Source organism: Argiope bruennichi, chromosome 5, assembly GCF_947563725.1.
Source record: "Argiope bruennichi chromosome 5, qqArgBrue1.1, whole genome shotgun sequence".
Classification (NCBI taxonomy): domain Eukaryota; kingdom Metazoa; phylum Arthropoda; class Arachnida; order Araneae; family Araneidae; genus Argiope; species Argiope bruennichi.
The window spans coordinates 107,992,080-108,014,284 of NC_079155.1; the positions used below are offsets into that span (position 1 = coordinate 107,992,080).

A 22,205-nucleotide genomic window follows, 5' to 3' on the forward strand; every position below is an offset into this window, starting at 1 on the left:
AAATGCAAAGCGCATCATCTTAATAATCTGTAGTTCAAATTTTCTCTCATTTGAATCAATAGAACGCATTTTAGAGCCCTCTGAAGTGGGTAAATTATTTCTTGCTAATCCTGTATTTCTCAGAATACCAGTCAATGCTTTGATTGTAATACCACTAGAGATAAATGTGCAAAAACTTATGATTAATAGAATTGTTTGATTCCGAATACTATCATCTGTAACAGCCCCATTCTTATGAATGGTTTACGATTTATATTTCATTAACTATTCGATTTATAATCCATTAACTATTAGAGAGGAGTTATACTAATGCAAAATTTCTCAAACTTTGATAGATGCACTATTAATGTTAATCAAATTATTTTAAGTGATACAATACCTACAAGAAAGATTGAAATGAACATTCAAAACTAATAAAAAGCGATGCATCTTAAAATTTTCATTTCATATTTAAATATATCAAATTTGATATGTGATTTTGCGACTGCAGTTGTAGTTCTGTGTTAAATTTTGGTCTCAATTATTTGGGGAAAACGCGTCTAAAACACAAATTCGGTTTTCGGGTTTTATTTATTCCATGCCAGGGATTAATCAGCAAAAAATAAATAAAAATAGATTCGGTAAAAATACAAATTCACTCTAAAGATTAATATTTCGTAACTAATGTATGCCAGTCCGTATGTATGTCATAAAACAATCCCAAATTTTGTTGTTGTTAAAAAAAAAATTTAAAATATTTCGAATATATTACCATTAGAAATCAAATAGATCTATCAATGCAATTTTATGGACTCTATATTTATATTAAGAAGTATGTATAAATTATAACACAAAAATAACGGCTTAAAGGGAACTTAGGAATTTTTTTATTATTTTGGAAGGATTTTTTTCGTATGCTATTTTATTTGCACAACAAATAGTTTTAACACACAGCCGCCATTCAGTAAAATTTACAGAACCATTTTCAAAACATTCGAATGATGCGGTACATGTTGAGTTACAAAATGCGCTAAGCGTAAAATTTGCAAAGAATTTCAACAAAGCTACATCAATGTACTCTTAGATTTGGTTAAACATTGTTTCTCAACTTTAAAAACAGCCGAATGATATTTCACAACGTTTGAAAAATAAAGTTTTATTCATAAAATAATTGATGTTTAAAATTAATTTTTCAAGTGTATTAGGTATATTTATATGCATAAGAATTGTGTTCAAAGCTGTTTAACCTAACTGTTTAGTTAACTGTTTTTGATGAGTATATTCGTCATGGAAAAAGTACACGTTTTGCGTTATGACGAGTTTATTCGTCAGGAGTAATAAGTAGTGGCAGTTTGAATTACAATTTTAGTAAAAACTCAAACTTATTCGTAAATTTCAAGATGTTTAAAATATTTTGAGGTCATGCCGAAATTAAAGAAACAAATAAAAGATTATTATGCATTGTACCATGCTTTGCTCAGTGCCATTCTCTAACTACAAATTAAAATAATAAAATAATTTTTTATGTTTCTTTTCGTTTATAGGCAAAAATGTATGTTAGTTTAAGCAAATAAATAAATTTGAGAATTGAAATAAGAAAATAAAAATCATTTCATTACAACATAATTTCATATTATGCATATGCTGTGTTTGAAGAGTATACTCATCATTGCTAAATTTTTGCGAGTTCGCAAATTGTACAGACTAAGTCTATGGCAAAGGATACCGACGTGCTCTGATTGGTTTAAGCCTTGGCATCTTTTTGGCAATGTTTCGCCAAAAAGATGCCATACCGAAATATATTTTTATAAAAATAAATAAAATTTGTGAATTTACCCCCCCCCCTATTTTTTACAGTTTACATGTAATATTAATCTGGGACACATATACAGCAGAAAATATCAAATCCTGAAACATAAATTCAGGAAATATAAAACATACAATTTATTAAAAATATTTTTTGTTTGTGTTTCTTCTTAATATTATTTTGATATAACTAAAAAAATTAGCTACGAAATTACATATTCCGTTTAAGATTACATATTTATACGTTTTTGGGCATTAAGTAATCATATCCAGATATGTAGTTGATGGGAAAGTAACAAACGTTCAGCAACAAGTTTCAATGACTGCATAAATTATCTAATGAAGGCACGAAACTCATAGAAAAATAAAAATTATTTAATTGCTGCATCATATGTTGAGTAATTACTTTCATTTAGTTTTTAAAGTTCTGTGCATAAACAACATTAGTTACTTGTATTACTAGTATTATTAGTAATATTTATTATTATTATGTAGTATTAGTAGTATTGCTAGTAATATTTAGAGAAAACAATTATATTAATAAAAATTAGATCGTGTTGATATTCACTCATATCTTCCATAAAACTAATGAAAGGTGCAAGGTTTGAGCCAAATAAGCTATAACTACACTATTATGAGTGCAAAACATTGCCAAAAAGATGCCAAGGCTTAAACCAATCAGAGCACGTCGGTATCCTTTGCCATAGACTTAGTCTGTACAATTTGCGAACTCCCTAAATTTTTGGGACACAATTTAGATACGCATTTACCAGAGATATCGAAACAGTTAACTTGTTAGTTAAACATAATAATACACTGCGAGGTTTTTTTTTTTTTTTTTTTTTTTTTTTCATATTTTCTACTTGATTTGCCAATGGCTATGGATAACACATAGTTTTATTATAAAGCATACTAAAATTAAACAAGAACATTTGAAATGATTTAATAGCATTTAAAGTTATTCAAAAATCGAAATGGAAAGTTTCAAGAAACAAAACCCATTTTTCCAAATCTGAGATTCATGCAAATACACAAAAATCTGAATACATATTCAACCCATTTACCATAAGCGTTATTACTGAGCGAAATACCAAGCAACTGCACAAGAGTTCCTCCCTCAAAGAAGATTTCATTTTTTTTTTTTTTTTTTTTCATTCCTTGGCGATATTGCTCCAGAAATATTATTCTGATTTCAAATTCCATTCTGCCCATCTCATATATATAGAGAGAGAAAGGCAGAAGGCGTACAGTTTTATTTGTGTAGCGAAGTAACAAGATACCTAGAAGGAATCCATATAGATATATCCATAGATACGGAAGAAATCCGCTTTTATGAAATTCATGACTGCTTTGTAGGCCTCGAAGGCAGAATAAAAAAAAAACAAGAGGATCCCTTCCTGCCGGTGTGTACCGAAGGATATTGGACCCAGGACGAAAAAGAAGATACTAAAAGTTAGAAGGTTTCCTGCAAATATTGATAAAATTCCCCCTCTTTCCAATTTCATTCCAAAGAGGAAGGATCCTGTAATCCGATATTTTATTTGATTTCTGATCCTTCAATACACTTTCCTCTTCAAAATCACATCCGGTATTAAGCTTAACAATTTGGGAAAACTTTTCTCCCGGTATACAAAGTATCCTGGAGGACTAAAAGCCGCCTGGGGACTCCATGGAAATAAGTATAATTCAGGAAAGATTGCTTAGTCGATGGTTAGTTGCGAATTTAGTTTGCTATTTTAAAAAATAAATGATGTTTTGAATCTTTTTTTTTAACCAGGCGTTTCCAACTATGAATGGAGATATAAATAAAATGTTCCATCGAATATTTTATGCTGTTTGCTTAAAAGAATATCGAATAGTTTCAGAAGTAGTTAAAAATAAGATACTTCCTTCACCCGTGAGGATGTTTTTGAATATTCCGATGATTGAATAGTATTGGTTTTGAACTACGATAGTAAATAAAACGTTCCATCGAATATTCAATACGTTTTGTTAAAAGAATTTCAGATAACTTCGGGAGTAGTAAGAAATTAAATTATTCTTTTTTTTTTCTTTGGTTATTACTCGTAAAAATATTTTCGAATATCTCAAAATATCTTTCAAAATTTTAATTTTTATTTACTTTAAACTTTTATGTATTTGTTTTTATATGATTCTTGTTTTTATTGATTATGAAATGGATCGATGAATTATGCGAATGGGTTGATGAATTAACCTTAAAATAAGCTAACCACTTATATAAAATACTTGCTATTTATAAGATGGCCGGAACAAATACCTGAATCGTGTCTTTGGAGCATGATAGCAAATAACCCCTATGTACTAGATGGATGAAAGTAAGTATATTGTAACAGTTCCAGTACTAATAAGACATTTACAGCCAGCTGTGTCGTCGCTGTTAATTACTAACCTCCTCGAGATAGCCAGATGGTGGATCTTTTCACTTGGGTGGTCTCGTATCTGTTCATTAGCGACTACAGTGAAAGACCAAATGTGGAATTCCTCGTTCAAGAGGTATTGATAGTACCTCCAAAGAGAAAGGGGTGTCCAAACATCTGGATGCTAAATGTTTCTCATTGTGAAAGGACTATGATAACTCTGTGTTCCAGAATAGTCAGTTATGAAAGGTGCATCACTAAAAGGACCTTCCCATGACCCACTGGCGCCGCTGAGGGAGCATATTGCTTAACCCCGATTGGCCGAAAGAGAGATCAAATGACCAATGTAAATTAAGAGGCAGAGATTGTCGCCGAAATAAAGTGCGGAGATTTTTTTAGGGAGGGGAGAAGAAACGAATTGCAGGCAGACTGTTGGACTACGCTCACGAGTTCGGAGTCCGAGAACTACCCCTGGAGTGGTCGTGTTGACTAACAACCTGTTAGTTCCCTGTGGTGTTGTTTCTCCGTATTGATGGAGAACTGAGTTTCAAGATAAACCTTCGATTTCGACTGTTGTGTCTCCTACTACAGGTGTAAATAACTATTTATTTAACCAAGATTAGAGCAAGTTGTTTTTTTGTATTTATAGGGCTATAAAATAAAAAATTGTCTGGAAATTCTGCTTCGTTATTTGATCAGTCTAGATCAAGACATTACAATATGCTTCGTGTACCACAATTGTAAATCTGTATCACTTTTGAGAGGAAATTTCACCCATTTATGCTAATTTCACTGTGATTTTGAATTTTTGTTCTATCGTATTCCCGCATGTCTCATAGCTAGACTTGTTATATAGAAACTTAATATAAAATTAAACGGTTAACAACAGATCTTTTCTTTGAATTTTCAAATGGACGAAAACAATTTTTCCATTCTACGTCAAAACTGTCCTTTATTAAAAGAGAAATACTTGGATTTTAACAAAAGGTATTCTTAAGGTTAGATATCACGCGCTCTAGATGTCTTACCGTAGATCCTGAAAGCGTAAACGACTTTGACGTCCCTGGGCGCTTGTTCACTGAAACATGAGAGCATGTCGAGAAAATCGTCGAATGTCATGTTGCCACTGCCGTCATGGGAGAACACTTTGCAGATACGCCGACGGAAAGGATTTTCCTACAGAAAGGGCAGAAAAAAGAATAATCAGTTCCGATATATGCCAATTGCCCTTATTACTTGTTACTGAATGGCAACAGTGAAACGTAAATAAATCACTATATGAGAGTTTCAAATTGCTTCATTGGATGTTTTACAATTGTGCTGGATTCAACGTTTCGCTAATTAATGGAGTTGCAAAATATTATTAGAAATGCGTTTGACTGAGGGGGCATTCTACGAAATTGGAGAAAACAAGATGAAAAACAGCTTTCGCCAGAAGGATAATCGCTTATTATTTAACTATAAATAATGGATATGACTTGACTATTCCATATTAATAGTTTAAAAAGTCAATCATTGGATAGACAAGCTGGTTGTGAAAAGTAGCTAGTATTATAAAATATGTCAATAAGAAATCTCTGAAAAATTGCAAAACGAATAAATATGCTGAATGTCTTTTTAGCCACCTAAATTTTCTGCAAGAGAAATTTGGAGAGACTTTAATCTAAAATTGATTATCTATTTTTGGTATTTAAATAGATGATAAATATTGCATATATATTAAGAATTCTAATCTTTCTCTCTTTCTCTTGCTACACAAAGTGATGCAATTAATTCTTCTATAAAATAAAAATGTCATCATTTTATGGGGGAAAAACCGAAAAGAAACATAAAAAAAATGTTCAATCATTTTTCAAGAAAATCCTTCATATTCGACTGTGCATTTTTTTAACTAAACATGCCGTAGACAATCTCTTCTTTGTTCATTCCTCTTTCACTTCCAACTTAACCCTTTAAAGGGCCATTTTTTTCTAGTCATATTATGTTAAAATACTTTTAGGCTTGAAATTAGAATAAGAAAAGGGATTCATTTAGTTTATTAGATAAATTTAATTTGATTCATTAATTAATTTGGTTAACTAATAATTAAGTAACAAATCAAGACACATCATTTTGTCTGAGATAAAGAACTGAAGCATCTAAGTTTCTGACTTACTAAAAAAATTTGTCAGAACTTATGCCAACGTACATAATTTCATACAAAGATTGATAAATTTGGTGGGAAGCATACTTCCCACGGCCCTAGAAAGGGTTAAATTAATCATTACCAATTCGTCCCGTCGCCTTCCAAATCTTGTGTCTTTTAATGACTGTTTAAAACGAAGATTATAAAATATTATTCTGACGAAAACATTGGTTGGAAACAGGTCATGTTGGAATAGATGAAAATGAACTGGCGGACAACGCTGCAAAAACAGCGACATTGTTTATGAAACTGTAAATACCTTTCTCCGATCCGAAAAACTTTTATGTGAGATATCTTTATTCGCTATGGCAACAATCATGAAATGAACAGATAAATAATAAATTACATTGCATAAAAACCTACAATTACATCCTCGCCTTGTCATCCATTGCATGAGCTCGATGTCAAATTGACTAGACTCCGTATTGTCCATATTCGCTTAACGCACAAATATCTTTTATTCTGCGATCGAGCTCCGTTCTGCTCGAAATGCCAAGTGATCTTAATAATTCGTCATATTTTTACTGAATTACGTGATTTTAATCTTCATCGTTTACGCTTTTTTTTTATTACAGGATATAAGAATGTTGTTGGGGGGGGGATCCTCACAAAAACACATTTAAAAGCAATTGGTTTTTACCATCTATATATATATAATGCTAACGTACATGGCACAGAAATCGTGATTATTACTAATTTTCGAATGGCAACAGTTAAATATAAACAAAATATCATTCGAACTTCAGGCTGCTTCTTTCATTGAACATTTTTACAGTTACACTGAATCAAACGCTTCATTAATCTAATTAATGGAGCTGCAAAATATCATTAGAAATGTAATGAAGATAATTCACCATGTCATCAAAAAGGGCATTCAATCAGAGGAAAGAAGATATAATAGAAATTAAGAAACAAGTTTCAAACGAAAAGCTCAATCAAGTGCAAAAATAGGCTTAACCGCTGCCAGATAAGTAATCGTAGTAAGACTTAAGATTAATGTACCGTTTCTCGCCAAGCACTTCAAAATCGTGCCAATCGTCCAAAAACTCTCTAAAAGTCTGCCATCCTGGTTGTATACCAAAAATGTTAACAAACGACTTTTAAAGTTGCTATAAAAAATTATTATTATTGTATTTGGAGAAAAAATCGCTGCAAAATGTTTCAACTTTGGTCCACCCCTTTAACCGTTATAACTTGCTGACGAAATTGATACTCATATCTTCCAAAATAATTAACTTGTAAAAAATAATTTTTTATTATCCTAAGACTAAAAAAGAATTACCTTTTTAATGATATAAATTTCATTTTCGTGCAATTTTTCCTTTAACTTCAATAACATTTTAAAATCAATTTGATACACTATCTGAAATAATGTTTTTAAATGTTTGGTATAATTCAAATTCCCCATGAAAAATTCATGCTTATGCTTTTGCCAATTATTAATTGTAGTAAATTACTTTAATTGAAGTAAACTACTTTAACTCAATTGTAGTAAATTACTTTAATTGAATTCATGTGTTTTAGTCGTATCAAATTACTAGGTGAAATGCATCGCACATTAATAACCAATAGCCTAAAAACCCAATAATCTAGGCGAACAAATAGGTCGCCAAAGACGGCTAGTTTTATCTAAAACTTCATATTATTTATTGTCTGGTGTATCATCATATTATTTTACAGTTTTATCATAGTCTTTTATGCATCTTTTATATCACTGAAAAATTGTTGTAATTTTTTTTTATTTCTTATTGACCGTATGTATGGCGCAGTATAGCCTTTCTGACTGTGGCATTAAAACTAACAATCCAATTAATTCCTAGTCATTACCATGAAATGATTTGCTGGTGGCAAGGCCTCAGAGCCAGAAAGTTCCAAGTTCATTTGTGGTATTGTGATCACTATCTGACCTCGGTTAAAAATAACTGAGTCTGCCCAGAAAATAATTTTCCTATTAATCCAAAGTGAAATGTTAAAAAAAAATGAATTCTAAACTTTACATGTTTGAGTCACTTTTCCTTTATTTTACCAGAAAGCAAATAAGACCAGTTGAAAATATGCTTATTGTATTAATTAATGTATATCTATTGCTATACATTCATTGAGTCAGGTATAGAAAAACCACGACACTTAAATAGCAATTAAAAATAATTCGAGGATTCGGAGGACACATATTAAGAAAATTTAATTAATTCTTTTTCTTCAGCTCTGATTAAAAAAGAATTCGGGGGTGCGTGCAGTAAAAGATTCCAAATCTTTGTTTAGAATTTAAGTTAAACTACCGAAAAGTAGCATTAAAAAAAGATCGAAATACCGAACTCCTCTTTCATAGAAAATTCATCCCTGACGTATTCAAATACCTGAGAAGAATACAACTCTTACCCTGAGCTCCGGCATCTTCTCCACTTTCTCCAAAGGCACAGTGACCGTGTGAGCCTCGTCACCTGTCATCTCCTTGGGGATCTTGTGGGGATCCAGTTCCCGGTACCTCTTGTGCACCCTGGAACGACATCATCCATCTTAGTAAAGCAGATGGGCGGGATCTCGGGGCTCGTATATTGGATATACCCAAACAAGTGGGACTCAATATTTATACCTGCTCTTATTTGTATGGACTAGAGCTCCAAGAATTGTAGTCCTTTTCTAGGATATTTCAGGGAAATGCTACGTTTCGGAGAAAAGCTCGGATTCTTTCTACAACACCCCCCCCCCTTGTTTATTGATTGAAAAAATGCCTGTTGGGAATACATTTGAGTCTAAAGTTCACAATACCATGAGGATTTATTTTATTTGTTTAGCTATGCAATATATATTGTTGTTTATCGTCTTTAGATGTATCGTAAGAAATTTAAATCGATTTTTTTTTCTTTTTCCAGAGTAGAGATGAGATATTTGGAAGCAGATAGGAAATTCGAATTATGACTACTTTTTTTATTAACTAAAAAACGTTTTAAACAGATTTCTATGGACAGTTTCCTTGGTTAAAATAATCTAATATACCTGAACGTTCGTCGTGCTTAAACAAAAGTACTTGTTGTTTAAGAGTATGAAATGCTTTTTCATTGCATGATGATTCTTATAGATCTGCGAAATTAATTTTATTATTGGTTCAAGAGTCAATGTTGACCAAAATTGCGATCTATTAATTCTTGGGCTTGGTGATATCGAATTTGTGCGGTTATCTTTTAGGTTTGATAAATTTCAATTAACTTGATTATGAATACAGCAGACTACCTCAGATATTGAAATGAAAAGCTTCCGGTATCTTGGTGGATTCTCGCTTCCCTGGTAAATATCCAAATAGTATGGGATTTAATACTTCCACTCCGATGACGGAGTGTACCTTTGCGAGAAGAGTCGAGACATGAGGTAAGTATTAATGTGGGTTATAATGGGTTCATCCCAGTGTCTTTTAATTTTTCTTAGACACTCTATCGTTCGGATATTTCAGATTTTCCTAAGGCTGAGTAAGGGCAGGGGTAACTCGTTAGAATTATAAGCAGAGCAGCTAAAAACACAACTTATGTTATGCTGTGCCAGGTTGAATTTCGGTCGTTATGACCATTAGAGCACATGTTAAGTAACAGAATGTGAAAGAATGTTATGGTTTGAAGATTAAAATAACTATCCAGGAAAGAGGCAACTGTCTGACGGCTAAAAAATACATTAGAATCTGAGGCAGCAAATTTACAAATTTATAATGATTCAAGCATTGACGGAAACCTTTCAGCAACTCTGCAAAATAGCAAATTGCAAAGGAGTTTTGATAAGAGAAATAAAAGGTAGCTTTTTCAATAAATAAGAAATATTTTTTTAATAAAGGTGACATAATTTGTGAGCAATAATCCTGGAATTCCATACTGCACAAACTTGGGGGGGGGAGTAGAAAATGGCACTGCTCATCATTATTGTGTGAAACAAAAAGGACTCAAAAGCTATTCAGTCAGATATGACAATGTGCGTGCGCGCATGTCCATGTGTGCTTGCAAGATTAATTCAGAAATCTCAAAAGGTTTTTCAGATGACGGATTCATGGCATTAGGCTTTAAATTATTGTTTGTTTGTTTCTTATGGCACTTGCCACTGACAAGCCCTCTGTTACGAAGACAGCGATTTAAGCCTGAGGGGGACGTCTCTTATTTTTTATAGCAACGCCAACTAGGGCCAAGAGTACGACTTTGCCACTCACGCATCATTCATTCGCTTGCACAACCCCTTTTTACAGGAGGGCACATTCACACATCTCACAGATAGATAACAGAAGAACAACCATGCCCAAACCGGGACTCGAATCCGGGACGCCCAGATCACGGGGAAGACGCGCTACCCCTATGCCAGGACGCCGGAGCTTTAAATTATAAAACCTAATGCCTAATATAATAATTATATTAGGCTCTAAAGTATGAAACCATACTGATGACTTACTTATACTGACTGATGTATTACATACATACATACATATATATATATATATATATATATATATATATATATATATATATATATAGTCATTTATCAGGAATTTCACCGGCTATCCAAATCTTCATAGCTAATGATGTCGCAACTTCTGATAAAGATGTGTTAGAAAAGAATTCAAATTTCAGAATAAATCATCAAATTTTCTATTATTTTTTCTAAAATATGTGTAAAATAAAGAAAATAATTAAGTCTATAAATTTTTTTTTTAAAATCTGTGCCTGTCATAACAGATAATATTTTAACACTGTAACATTCGAAGTCTGGGAGTAACGGACGTAATTATACAGATATATTATCAAGGTACTGAAATACTTGAATCCAAATTATCGAGAACTAATTCTATTTGATAAATAAAAATTTAATACGAATTTATATTATATCGGTTATATTGTATAACAAGCCCCCTTTTGCGACCATTTGATTCGCCGGGGTTAATGGTTGCTGAAAATTTCAATTGTTTAATCAACAAAAATATTTCTAAATTTTAAATTTTGCTGGATGTACAACTTACATTATTCCAAAAGTTTTACACAATTCTGTTCATTGTTCTTTGTTTTTCCCTAATTTTCTGTCTACATCTTTATATATCTAGTTATATCACAGGAAAAAGGAGCAATATTTTAAATAGGAAGCACTCTGAAATTTTACAACCATTGCCTGATTCTGAATTTAAACCTTAATTTTAAGTGCAACAAAATATTGTAAAAATTATTAAAAATATACCTTAAACTGAATCTACTCAGCATGGAAAATAAGTCGGGCCTTCATATCTTGATCACAAGAATTAACAAAAAAAAGGACGATTAAATAATAGTAACAACAATGCAAAAACTTTGAGTTTTCGCTTTAGGAATGAAATATCTTTTGTAAAACACACTTAAAATATTGTAAATAAATGAATTACAAATATAAAATAATTATATGACAAAAATTTGGTATCATTGAAAAGATAATTTTTGAATTTTGAGATGCTTTAAAAATCATTTTTGTACTGTAATAATTTTGGAAGTTATCAAGGAAAAACACCAAAGTTTTATTTAATTTTTAATTAAAATTGAAACAAAAATTTCAAAAAAAAACATTTCCGTGTGTCACTTTTTCACCCTCTAAAGTATATAAGTACAAAGAGTGGCAGCTCTAGGTCAAAGAGTCTGGCTTGTAGAGTGCCAAAAAACACTTAACTCATATACGCTAGCACAAGCACACATTTATCTTCAAGTAAAGACAAAATGAAAAACCGAATCTGTAAATGCTGCTTTTCAGCGTGGAAACTTGTCCCGAGATGAAGCGCATATTCTCAGAGGTTGACGATCAATTTAAATTAAAAAGGAAACAACGTATTTTATCGAAATTGTAATAATATTTCAGGCCTCACAACTTATATTTAATTAATAGATATAAAAATACTATTCAAAATGAATTTTAATAAATCGTAATTTAATGTTTTGATGTAACAACTTTTCTTTTTTCTTCAGAACGTTTTTCTTTCTTTCCATTTTTTTTTTTTTTTACTTATTTCAATAAAATTCAAACAAACAAAAATAACTTTATCAGAAAAATTATCTTTAAAAATAATTTATAGCATCAAAAATGATCGGCCTAAAGGAATGAGAAAAACTTTTCTATTTTTTTAAGGATAATCATATAATCAAAATAAAATAAGCTGCAATCAATATGATCTCTGAACAATGAAGAAAAAGTAGATATAATTAAAGAAAATCTCTTTATTCTTCTTTTTTCTTTAAGTTAATATATAACGATTAAAATAATTTAATCATAAAACGATCCTTACATCTCATTTATAGCATTAAAAACAGTTAATAAAAAACATAATCAATAATATAGGTAAAAATGTTAAGATGGTTTATCCCATTTGCCAGTTATTATTTATTATCAATATCTGTAGTTATTATTTATGATAACCAATTAATATCATTGACCAAACATAAATTAATAATTTTGTATAAATGAAGTAAAAATAGAATACTAAAAAATTATAATAATAAATAATAAGGTTCTATAATTGTAAATTTGTTCCTTCCAAAATTCTTATTATAAATAATAACCATAAATGTTGATAATAATAGCTGGTCAATGTGATAAATTGATTAATCACTTTACTCTGTTCTAAATTATAGTGACCGATATAGTATATTCATATTTTAAGGTTTACTGTATTTCATTTCTGTTCTAAAAACTTAGGTTTCCCATTAAACATAGAATAAAATATACCAATAATATTTAAAATGTTTTCTTATGTTTTCACAATTTTTTAATTGGGAATTTTATTAAATAATCATTTTAATTTAAATTAATTGTTAACGAAAATTTCAAAATTCTACTTTACTTCATAAATATGCATAAAATTTAAAAGCAAAAGCTGCAAATTAAAAATACAAAAGAAAAAATAAATAATGTTCTTTATATTGTTAAATTATAAACTAGACATTTTAAACTTGCCTGTCAACCTAAATTTATCAGAAATTTCTTTTGCAGTACAAAACTTCCCCCAAAACCGTTTTATCACTTCAACGCCCTAAATAGGCTTAAGAAACCTTTCACATTTTTCTCGCTAAAAAACGCGTTAGAACGGCTGAGAAAAAAGCGCAGACGATCTAAAAACTCAGAATTCCGGCTAATGCATTCATGGCTGCGTGTTCCTATTCATTCGGTCCAGAAGCTTCCAACGTGTTTCATAAGTCTTCCTCCTTTGTGCTGGCCGAAATAGGGTTTTCCCTAAATATAAATAAATAGCTCCCACAACGCTTCTTATAACGGAAAAATATTTTATTCAGAATTTTCTCCCTCACGCGGATGCATGAATAAAAAATCTTCCATCTCGACGTTCTTACTCGCAACTGTAACGATGGGCTAACGTCATAACTCATGCAGAAAGTTGAGGTTCGGGAAAATCCGCTTTATCAGATTGTAAATTTTTGAGAATTTCATCATTGGTTCGGAATGTTTACTTGGCGAAAGATATTATTGTTGTTTTATTCAGCGAAAATGGAAGCATTGCATCAAAAACGTTTTTAAAGAACATTATTAGGTAAAAGATATATCCTGCATATGTCTTTGTATCCTGGAATATCTGGGTAAATAGATTCCTTAATTGTGTTCCGTGAGATTTCATGAAAATATAATTGATTTTGTAGTTTCTATGGTTTAATTAAAAACTATAGAACCAAGTTGATTGATGTTAATTTACATTAAAATCCAAAACAATTCTTTAAAAAATGAAATTTCTATGGTTTAATTAAAAATTATATAATCATTATTTTTTTTAAGAATTGTTTTGGATTTCAGTGTTAATTACATCAATCAACAACACAGCTGGTGAAAATAGATTTATATTTGATATACTTTTGAAAAACGGTACTTGTTGGTTGTAACGGCAACCAAAAAGCGCCAAGAAACCACGGCGAACAGCAAAAACGTTTTGCCAATTTGGTGATTTCAATCGTCAAATTATATAGCATGCGATTTGATATTTCCGTGCACTATGACTTTTGAGCATATTTTCATAATTTAGCGAATTTTTTTTTGGTGTTTTTTGATTGCCCAGTTGACCTGAAAAACATTTGCTAAAGTTTAATCGCATCTTTTGAAACAATAGTATTAGGAGTTGAAATTCTATTTAAACAAATTAAAAAATTTCTTTAAGACTTAAGATAAGTGTCCAGTTTTTCTCCAAGTACGACAAAATTGTGCCAATCTCCAAAAATTCGCCATTTTGGATGACCACAAGAAATGGTCTTTCAGGGTTGCAATAGAAAATTGATAGGATAACGTTTGGTAAGAAATCGCCCCAAAATAATTCAACTTAAGTGGTGAGACATTAATCTTAAATCTAATCAAAAATTCGTCTTTTTCTCAAGCACTTCTCTGGCAGTCATCTCTTTGCTAATGCCACTGTTCTTTATTTATTGATCATGCATTTTTGTATTCTTTTCTGGAAAACTTTTTTGGATTAATTTGAAGTGATAGTTAATATTTTAATTTCAGATTCTGTCAGCATGACGACAATTACGTCGATAAAAACTATACTTTTTTCATACGTGTGCTCATGCAGGTTTTTTTTTATTTTGTGAGAAATATATTGATATAAATATAATTGAAATATTTTTTGAAAATTGATTAATAATTGAAAAAAAATTGCAAGTTAAAATAATAGCTATCAGTTAAAAAATGATTTTTTTAATTTTAAGATAATGCAAAAATAATTTTTGCTCTGCAATATTTTCGAAATTCTCAACAAAAAAGATCAACATTTCATTTCATTTTTAATTAATTAAAATTTCAAAAAATTACTCCCAAGGTTCACATTCTCTCCTTTCAAAGTATATTTGTGCCAAGTCGGCAACTATAGGTCATTCGATCTAGATATAAAGCGCCAGCACACAGGCACATGCACACGCATTCATTATTATTATAAGTAGAAATGTAATCTATTTGATTGTTTGTTTTTAGTTTTGCTGTATTCGGTTATTGTCGCCTTTTGTCTTCAACATTTCATGTTATTATGACATATGAATTCAAAGTAAAACTAAAATTAAAATTCGAAATTTCCATTTTCATTTAGCATTTTAAATGGAAATAAAAAAAAAAGTATTTTTATCTTACCTCAGAATTTCTTTCCTTGTAAAAAATGTACAGTCCTGTTAAATAAAATAATATGGAAGAATACATGAAAAGAGAAAGTGTATTCAAATACCATTGGATTAAACAGAAAACTCGTAGCATCTTTCTTACAAATAAAAATAAGTGCATCTTATATTTAAGAATTTAAAAAAAATGTTAAAATCAGTAAGTCTGCGATAATATTGAAATTAAAATTAGTTGTATGTACTGCCCGATGATTTCTTAATTAGAGAATCTAAAAAAAAAAAAATTTTTTTTTCATCTTACCGCAGTAAACTGAACATTGACACATTAAATCTTTCCACAATAAACTAATGAATGTCTGACTCAAGCTTAAATTAAAATTTTCGTACTGTAATAGCTGTAGAAATGTATTTTTTTTTCTTTTTGCAAGCGCGAACTCTTTTATCTAGATTAGAAATTACTCAAGAGACTTGTAAAACATTTAAGATAGCCGCCATACTCTCGAACTGACATATTTTAGCTAATGAGTTTTGTGAGAATCACTTTCGTGGATTATTTTCTTTGGAATAATTGTCAAAAGAACAGCGGAAATAGATAATGATACAGGAAATGATACAAATAAAAGACATTACACAAAATTTTAAAAAAATGAATCATAAAATTAACACATAAAAATATTTACATTTCACAGAAAAACATAATCATCAAATGAAGGAATATTCCATTTAATTATGTATTTCGAAGTTGAAAGACATCTAACCTTAGAAAACATTAAAATACATAGAATACAGAAAAGATTATAAAAATTGACTGAAAAAAGCGTCAATGTAATTAAATGTAATGAAAACTTTCAAAAATTCTGACAAAATTCTAACCGATGAGGGAAAAAGAATATAATTGAATATTTCAGTCTGTTAATCCTATTATTTATTAAGTTTAAGAAGATTGCATGCAGTCTTCTAAGGAATTTAAAGCTATGAATGTTGCAAACCTCTGACAGTTCAGCAGAAGAAATATCCGTAGAAACTGATTTCATTGGATCTCTTCTTCTGTTATCATTTTAAACGTTGTTTTATACAGAGAAAAGAGACAATATGATTGCATTGTACAATGCATACAGAGTGTCACCTTTCTAACCGTAAACCTATAGCCAATATCTAAACCGTTATAAATAGGTATATAGTTTTATAGGTTCATAGTTTTTTTATTCATAGGCATATAATTTCAGTTTGAAAAGTGCTTTAAATGACGTAAAGAATTATATCTCATATTTTTTTCTGTAAATATATGTACTTCTGAAAAAATTACGAAATTTGTCTCACTGTATATAGGGTGTCCCAGAACAATGGAACAGGCTTGTATTACACTAAGTATTGTACAATGATATATACTTCCAATCACAAAATTTCATTAAATAAGGTATGCAATTCGAAGATTAACTAACTTTAAAAACATTTAAATACATAGAACACAGTTAAGTTTATATTATGAAAACAGTTAGGTTTTCTTTGACTTTTAAAGAAATTGATAATAAAATTATTTTTTTAAAAATTACATTTTTATGCGTCTCTTGTAATTTAAAATTGTCAAAGGGTAAAATTTTTCTGTTACATTTATCTATGTACGAACAAAGCTTCACATTTCTATCTATAAAACCTGTAGAGACATGCTCATTTTTTATGTTTAGACTGAATAATTTAAATCAAAACATTTATTCCAGAAATACAAATTTATTCAAAACAAAAAAATTGTTATATGGAAATTATTTGTCTAATAATGCATCGTCCAAACATCTTGATTTCCAAAAAAAAAAAAAATGCTAATCACATATTATATTGTTTATTTTCTTTGGTCAAAAGTTGCATTTTCAAGGTAAAAAAAGATGGAAAGAGAAACATAAGAAATTGAACAAATAAGATGTTTCAAAGGAGTACTAGAATGTTAAGCAAGAAAATAAAATTCTTGAAATGAAGATATATTTGTGTGATTTCTAATGATGATTTCTAAAAATCACATATTTTTGAAACGATTTATGTTGTAAGTAATCATAATGCTGGACTGGATTTTCATGTCATTCTCTAAATTCACTTCCTTCTAGGAAATATAAAGGGTGTATCAAAATTAATTCGAGATTTGATTTTTCCACCATTCGTGCAGTAAAGTGTTGGCAACCGTATTAAAAAATACCATTTGACAGCTGATAGTTCAGGGTTAGTAAAAGTGGAGCGTTACACTATAGAACAACGTGTTTTCATCGTTGAACAATATTTCAAAAATAATGAAAGTCTGGCGGCCACAGTTCGAAAATTTGAGAATTGGCTCCCAAGATCACGTGATTTAACACCATTGGATTTCTTTTTATGGGATTATTTGAAGTCAAAGGTCTATGCCAACAAGATCACAGGCATGCGTGCATTGAAGGAGGAATTTCAACGAAATTCAGTCACATTTATAAGATACAAATAAATAATTTCAAATTAGAACTCTTAAAAGACGCGTTCAATTTAGAAAAAGAAATCTATTGAACCACTATCCAAGAAAATTCAAATAAAATCGAAAAGAAAATTCTTCTATCGAATATGGCGCATTTTATGTTAAGGTTCAAATCATAGTGAAGAAAACTGGATACATATTTTGGAGTTCCAGCCTTTGGCACAGTAGGAACAAAATTTAATACACATTTACAGTTTTGGCATCAAGATTATACACCGAATTTCTTTGATGGAGTTTTTTTTTTTATTATTATTAATTTCTCATAGACGTAAAATAGAGAATGTATAGTAATTGTCAAAAATTTTGAACTCGAGATTTTGACGAATTTTAACGATTCAGACCACCCTGAGTTCGAAAAACACATTTTTGGAAAATTTCTGTCTGTGATAAAAATAACTCAAAAATGCTTCCATCTAGACGACTGAAATTTGGAATAAGGTCTTCACACCAAATTTGGCAGGGAGATAGATGGATGAAATTCGGTACAGAGATTCATATGTTAACTATAAAAGGAAGGGAGATAGATGGATGAAATTCGGTACACAGATTCATATGCTAACTATAAAAGGAAAGGAGATAGATGGATGAAATTCGGTACACAGATTCATATGCTAACTATAAAAGGAAGGGAGATAGATGGATGAAATTCGGTACACAGATTCATATGCTAACTATAAAAGGAAGGGAGATAGATGGATGAAATTCGGTACACAGATTCATATGCTAACTATAAAAGGAAGGGAGATAGATGGATGAAATTCGGTACACAGATTCATATGCTAACTATAAAAGGAAGGGAGATAGATGGATGAAATTCGGTACACAGATTCATATGCTAACTATAAAAGGAAGGGAGATAGATGGATGAAATTCGGTACACAGATTCATATGCTAACTATAAAAGGAAGGGAGATAGATGGATGAAATTCGGTACACAGATTCATATGCTAACTATAAAAGGAAGGGAGATAGATGGATGAAATTCGGTACACAGATTCATATGCTAACTATAAAAGGAAGGGAGATAGATGGATGAAATTCGGTACACAGATTCATATGCTAACTATAAAAGGAAGGGAGATAGATGGATGAAATTCGGTACACAGATTCATATGCTAACTATAAAAGGAAAGGAGATAGATGGATGAAATTCGGTACACAGATTCATATGCTAACTATAAAAGGAAGGGAGATAGATGGATGAAATTCGGTACACAGATTCATATGCTAACTATAAAAGGAAGGGAGATAGATGGATGAAATTCGGTACACAGATTCATATGCTAACTATAAAAGGAAGGGAGATAGATGGATGAAATTCGGTACACAGATTCATATGCTAACTATAAAAGGAAGGGAGATAGATGGATGAAATTCGGTACACAGATTCATATGCTAACTATAAAAGGAAGGGAGATAGATGGATGAAATTCGGTACACAGATTCATATGCTAACTATAAAAGGAAGGGAGATAGATGGATGAAATTCGGTACACAGATTCATATGCTAACTATAAAAGGAAGGGAGATAGATGGATGAAATTCGGTACACAGATTCATATGCTAACTATAAAAGGAAGGGAGATAGATGGATGAAATTCGGTACACAGATTCATATGCTAACTATAAAAGGAAGGGAGATAGATGGATGAAATTCGGTACACAGATTCATATGCTAACTATAAAAGGAAGGGAGATAGATGGATGAAATTCGGTACACAGATTCATATGCTAACTATAAAAGGAAGGGAGATAGATGGATGAAATTCGGTACACAGATTCATATGCTAACTATAAAAGGAAGGGAGATAGATGGATGAAATTCGGTACACAGATTCATATGCTAACTATAAAAGGAAGGGAGATAGATGGATGAAATTCGGTACACAGATTCATATGCTAACTATAAAAGGAAGGGAGATAGATGGATGAAATTCGGTACACAGATTCATATGCTAACTATAAAAGGAAAGGAGATAGATGGATGAAATTCGGTACACAGATTCATATGCTAACTATAAAAGGAAGGGAGATAGATGGATGAAATTCGGTACACAGATTCATATGCTAACTATAAAAGGAAGGGAGATAGATGGATGAAATTCGGTACACAGATTCATATGCTAACTATAAAAGGAAGGGAGATAGATGGATGAAATTCGGTACACAGATTCATATGCTAACTATAAAAGGAAGGGAGATAGATGGATGAAATTCGGTACACAGATTCATATGTTAACTATAAAAGGAAAGGAGATAGATGGATGAAATTCGGTACACAGATTCATATGCTAACTATAAAAGGAAGGGAGATAGATGGATGAAATTCGGTACACAGATTCATATGCTAACTATAAAAGGAAGGGAGATAGATGGATGAAATTCGGTACACAGATTCATATGCTAACTATAAAAGGAAGGGAGATCGATGGATGAAATTCGGTGCACAGATTCAACATCTATAATGTACATATCTATCAAATTTTGGGTCGAAGCGAACAAGGGATTGATCGCCTGTCGGTCTATACCTTTAAAAATATGTGGTACTCAAAGCTACAATGACTTAAAAATATCAAATTTGATATGCGATTTTGTGACTATAAGCGTAGTCTTGTGTTAAATTTTCGTTACAGTCGGTTGGGGAAATTGCATCTGAAACACAAATTCGTTTTAGGGATTAATCGCCAAATACTTCACCAAGGAACCAAGGGATCATATGATAGATTCAGTATGCTAAATTCAAGCTAAAATGGATATTTCTTAAGTATTTTACGCCAATGTCAATATTTAATTAAATGTGTTATTCGATACTGTCGCCTAGAATAACACATTTATTAGAATGTGAGGAAGTTTTAAGGAGACTGCTCTTAGCTAGACTTTTAGGGAGATTTACATATACTCAATTAGATAATTAACTATTTAGGGCATTTAGTATATAAGTGCGATACATATTTACAAATCTTGTGGGAAGAAACCACATGACAAACCTCCAGCTTTTACGATTTTGAGTCTTGTTATCAAGTACAGTGACAAACGGATAAAGACATTTCCACAGATTTCATCCAAAATTTGATAGAAATCTGTCATTTTTGAGTCAAGATTATAGATCACCTTTCTATCTCGCTGCGTTTTTGAATGGTGGAATTCAGACATACAGGCAATTCCAACTAGTACGAATTGTTTCCCTTTCGAATTTCGAACTACTAACACAATATGACGCGGGTTTTGTGCTTTGATACGGATTTCAGTATTAATTTTGAATATGTGACCTTTCCCCTACTGACACAGAGCTACAATTTCAGTGACAGAATGTTGATACAATTGCTGTTTGGAAGTTTTGAGTTACCATTTTTTGTACACTTGCAAATATGTGAACAAACAAATGGTAGTCCTTTGAAGGATTGGACTGAAATTTCTCTTACAGTTCTATAATTCTAATTATTAATATGTCTATATAATTCCATCCAACAATTTATCAGATGTAGACCTGGATGGGTGAACAAATAGACTTACTCAAATGGATTTCCTTCAAAACTGGATAAGGATCTGCCAATTTGATGTAAAAACCCATACTTAATTTCATGTTTGAATCAAGTTGAGTTTTTGAATCATCGTTTTATAGATTGATAGACATAATTTCAAAAATTGCTTTTCCGGACTCAGAAAGGCCAGAAAAGCGGAAATTCATCCAAAACTCTAGTTCATTTTATGGTGCAATGCCTTCGTTTTGACCCTTTTGCGTATGATAAAATAAATTATGACTGATTAAACATTATTTATTACTGATTAAAAGCATTATACTCCTTTTCTCACCTGGTAGTCTTCAAGTTGCTCTTCGGTGAATGTCACCACTTTGTTCCCCATAGACTCGGCGTTGAGTTGAAAGCTCTCTGCGGACGCGGATAGTTCTCTATCTGCTCTCGGATGAAGATCGTTTCGTTCCTTTTTTTGATCACGTGAGGATCACCATAATGATACCCACTACACGACGACCACACCCTTCCTAACTCATTTCCTGTCCTGTCACTCCATTTCCACCCTTTTAGAACGCTGTTGACAGACGACACTTTCGGTTTTTACGAGCATCTGTCTTTTTCATGGAAAATGCGCGCTTCGTTTATTCCGCAGACGATAAACAAAACGTCCCGCAGCTTAGGGAAAATGTTTCTGCTCGAAATAAAATGTCTGCGCTTGAGGTATGCTTATTCTTTAAATAAAAAGGACTTTTTAATGCATTTCGAAACTGCAGGAATAACTCTGATCATTGATACAGTTCCTTTCCC

The 22,205-nt window shown here is 31.1% G+C and overlaps 1 protein-coding gene across 1 annotated transcript in view; it reads right to left on the reverse strand.

The window, feature by feature from the left end:
• Window positions 1-21,810, reverse strand: part of LOC129969023 (calcium and integrin-binding family member 3-like) — a 32,364-nt gene extending 10,554 nt beyond the window's left edge. Inside the window, exons 1-4 of the mRNA XM_056083421.1 lie at window positions 21,736-21,810; window positions 15,448-15,482; window positions 8,728-8,845; window positions 5,192-5,339 (exon numbers count right to left, since the gene is read on the reverse strand). Coding sequence (XP_055939396.1) covers window positions 5,192-5,339; window positions 8,728-8,845; window positions 15,448-15,482; window positions 21,736-21,786 — 352 coding nt within the window. The 5' untranslated portion in view covers window positions 21,787-21,810. The remainder of the gene's footprint in view (window positions 1-5,191; window positions 5,340-8,727; window positions 8,846-15,447; window positions 15,483-21,735) is intronic.
• Window positions 21,811-22,205: the final 395 nt, after the last annotated feature.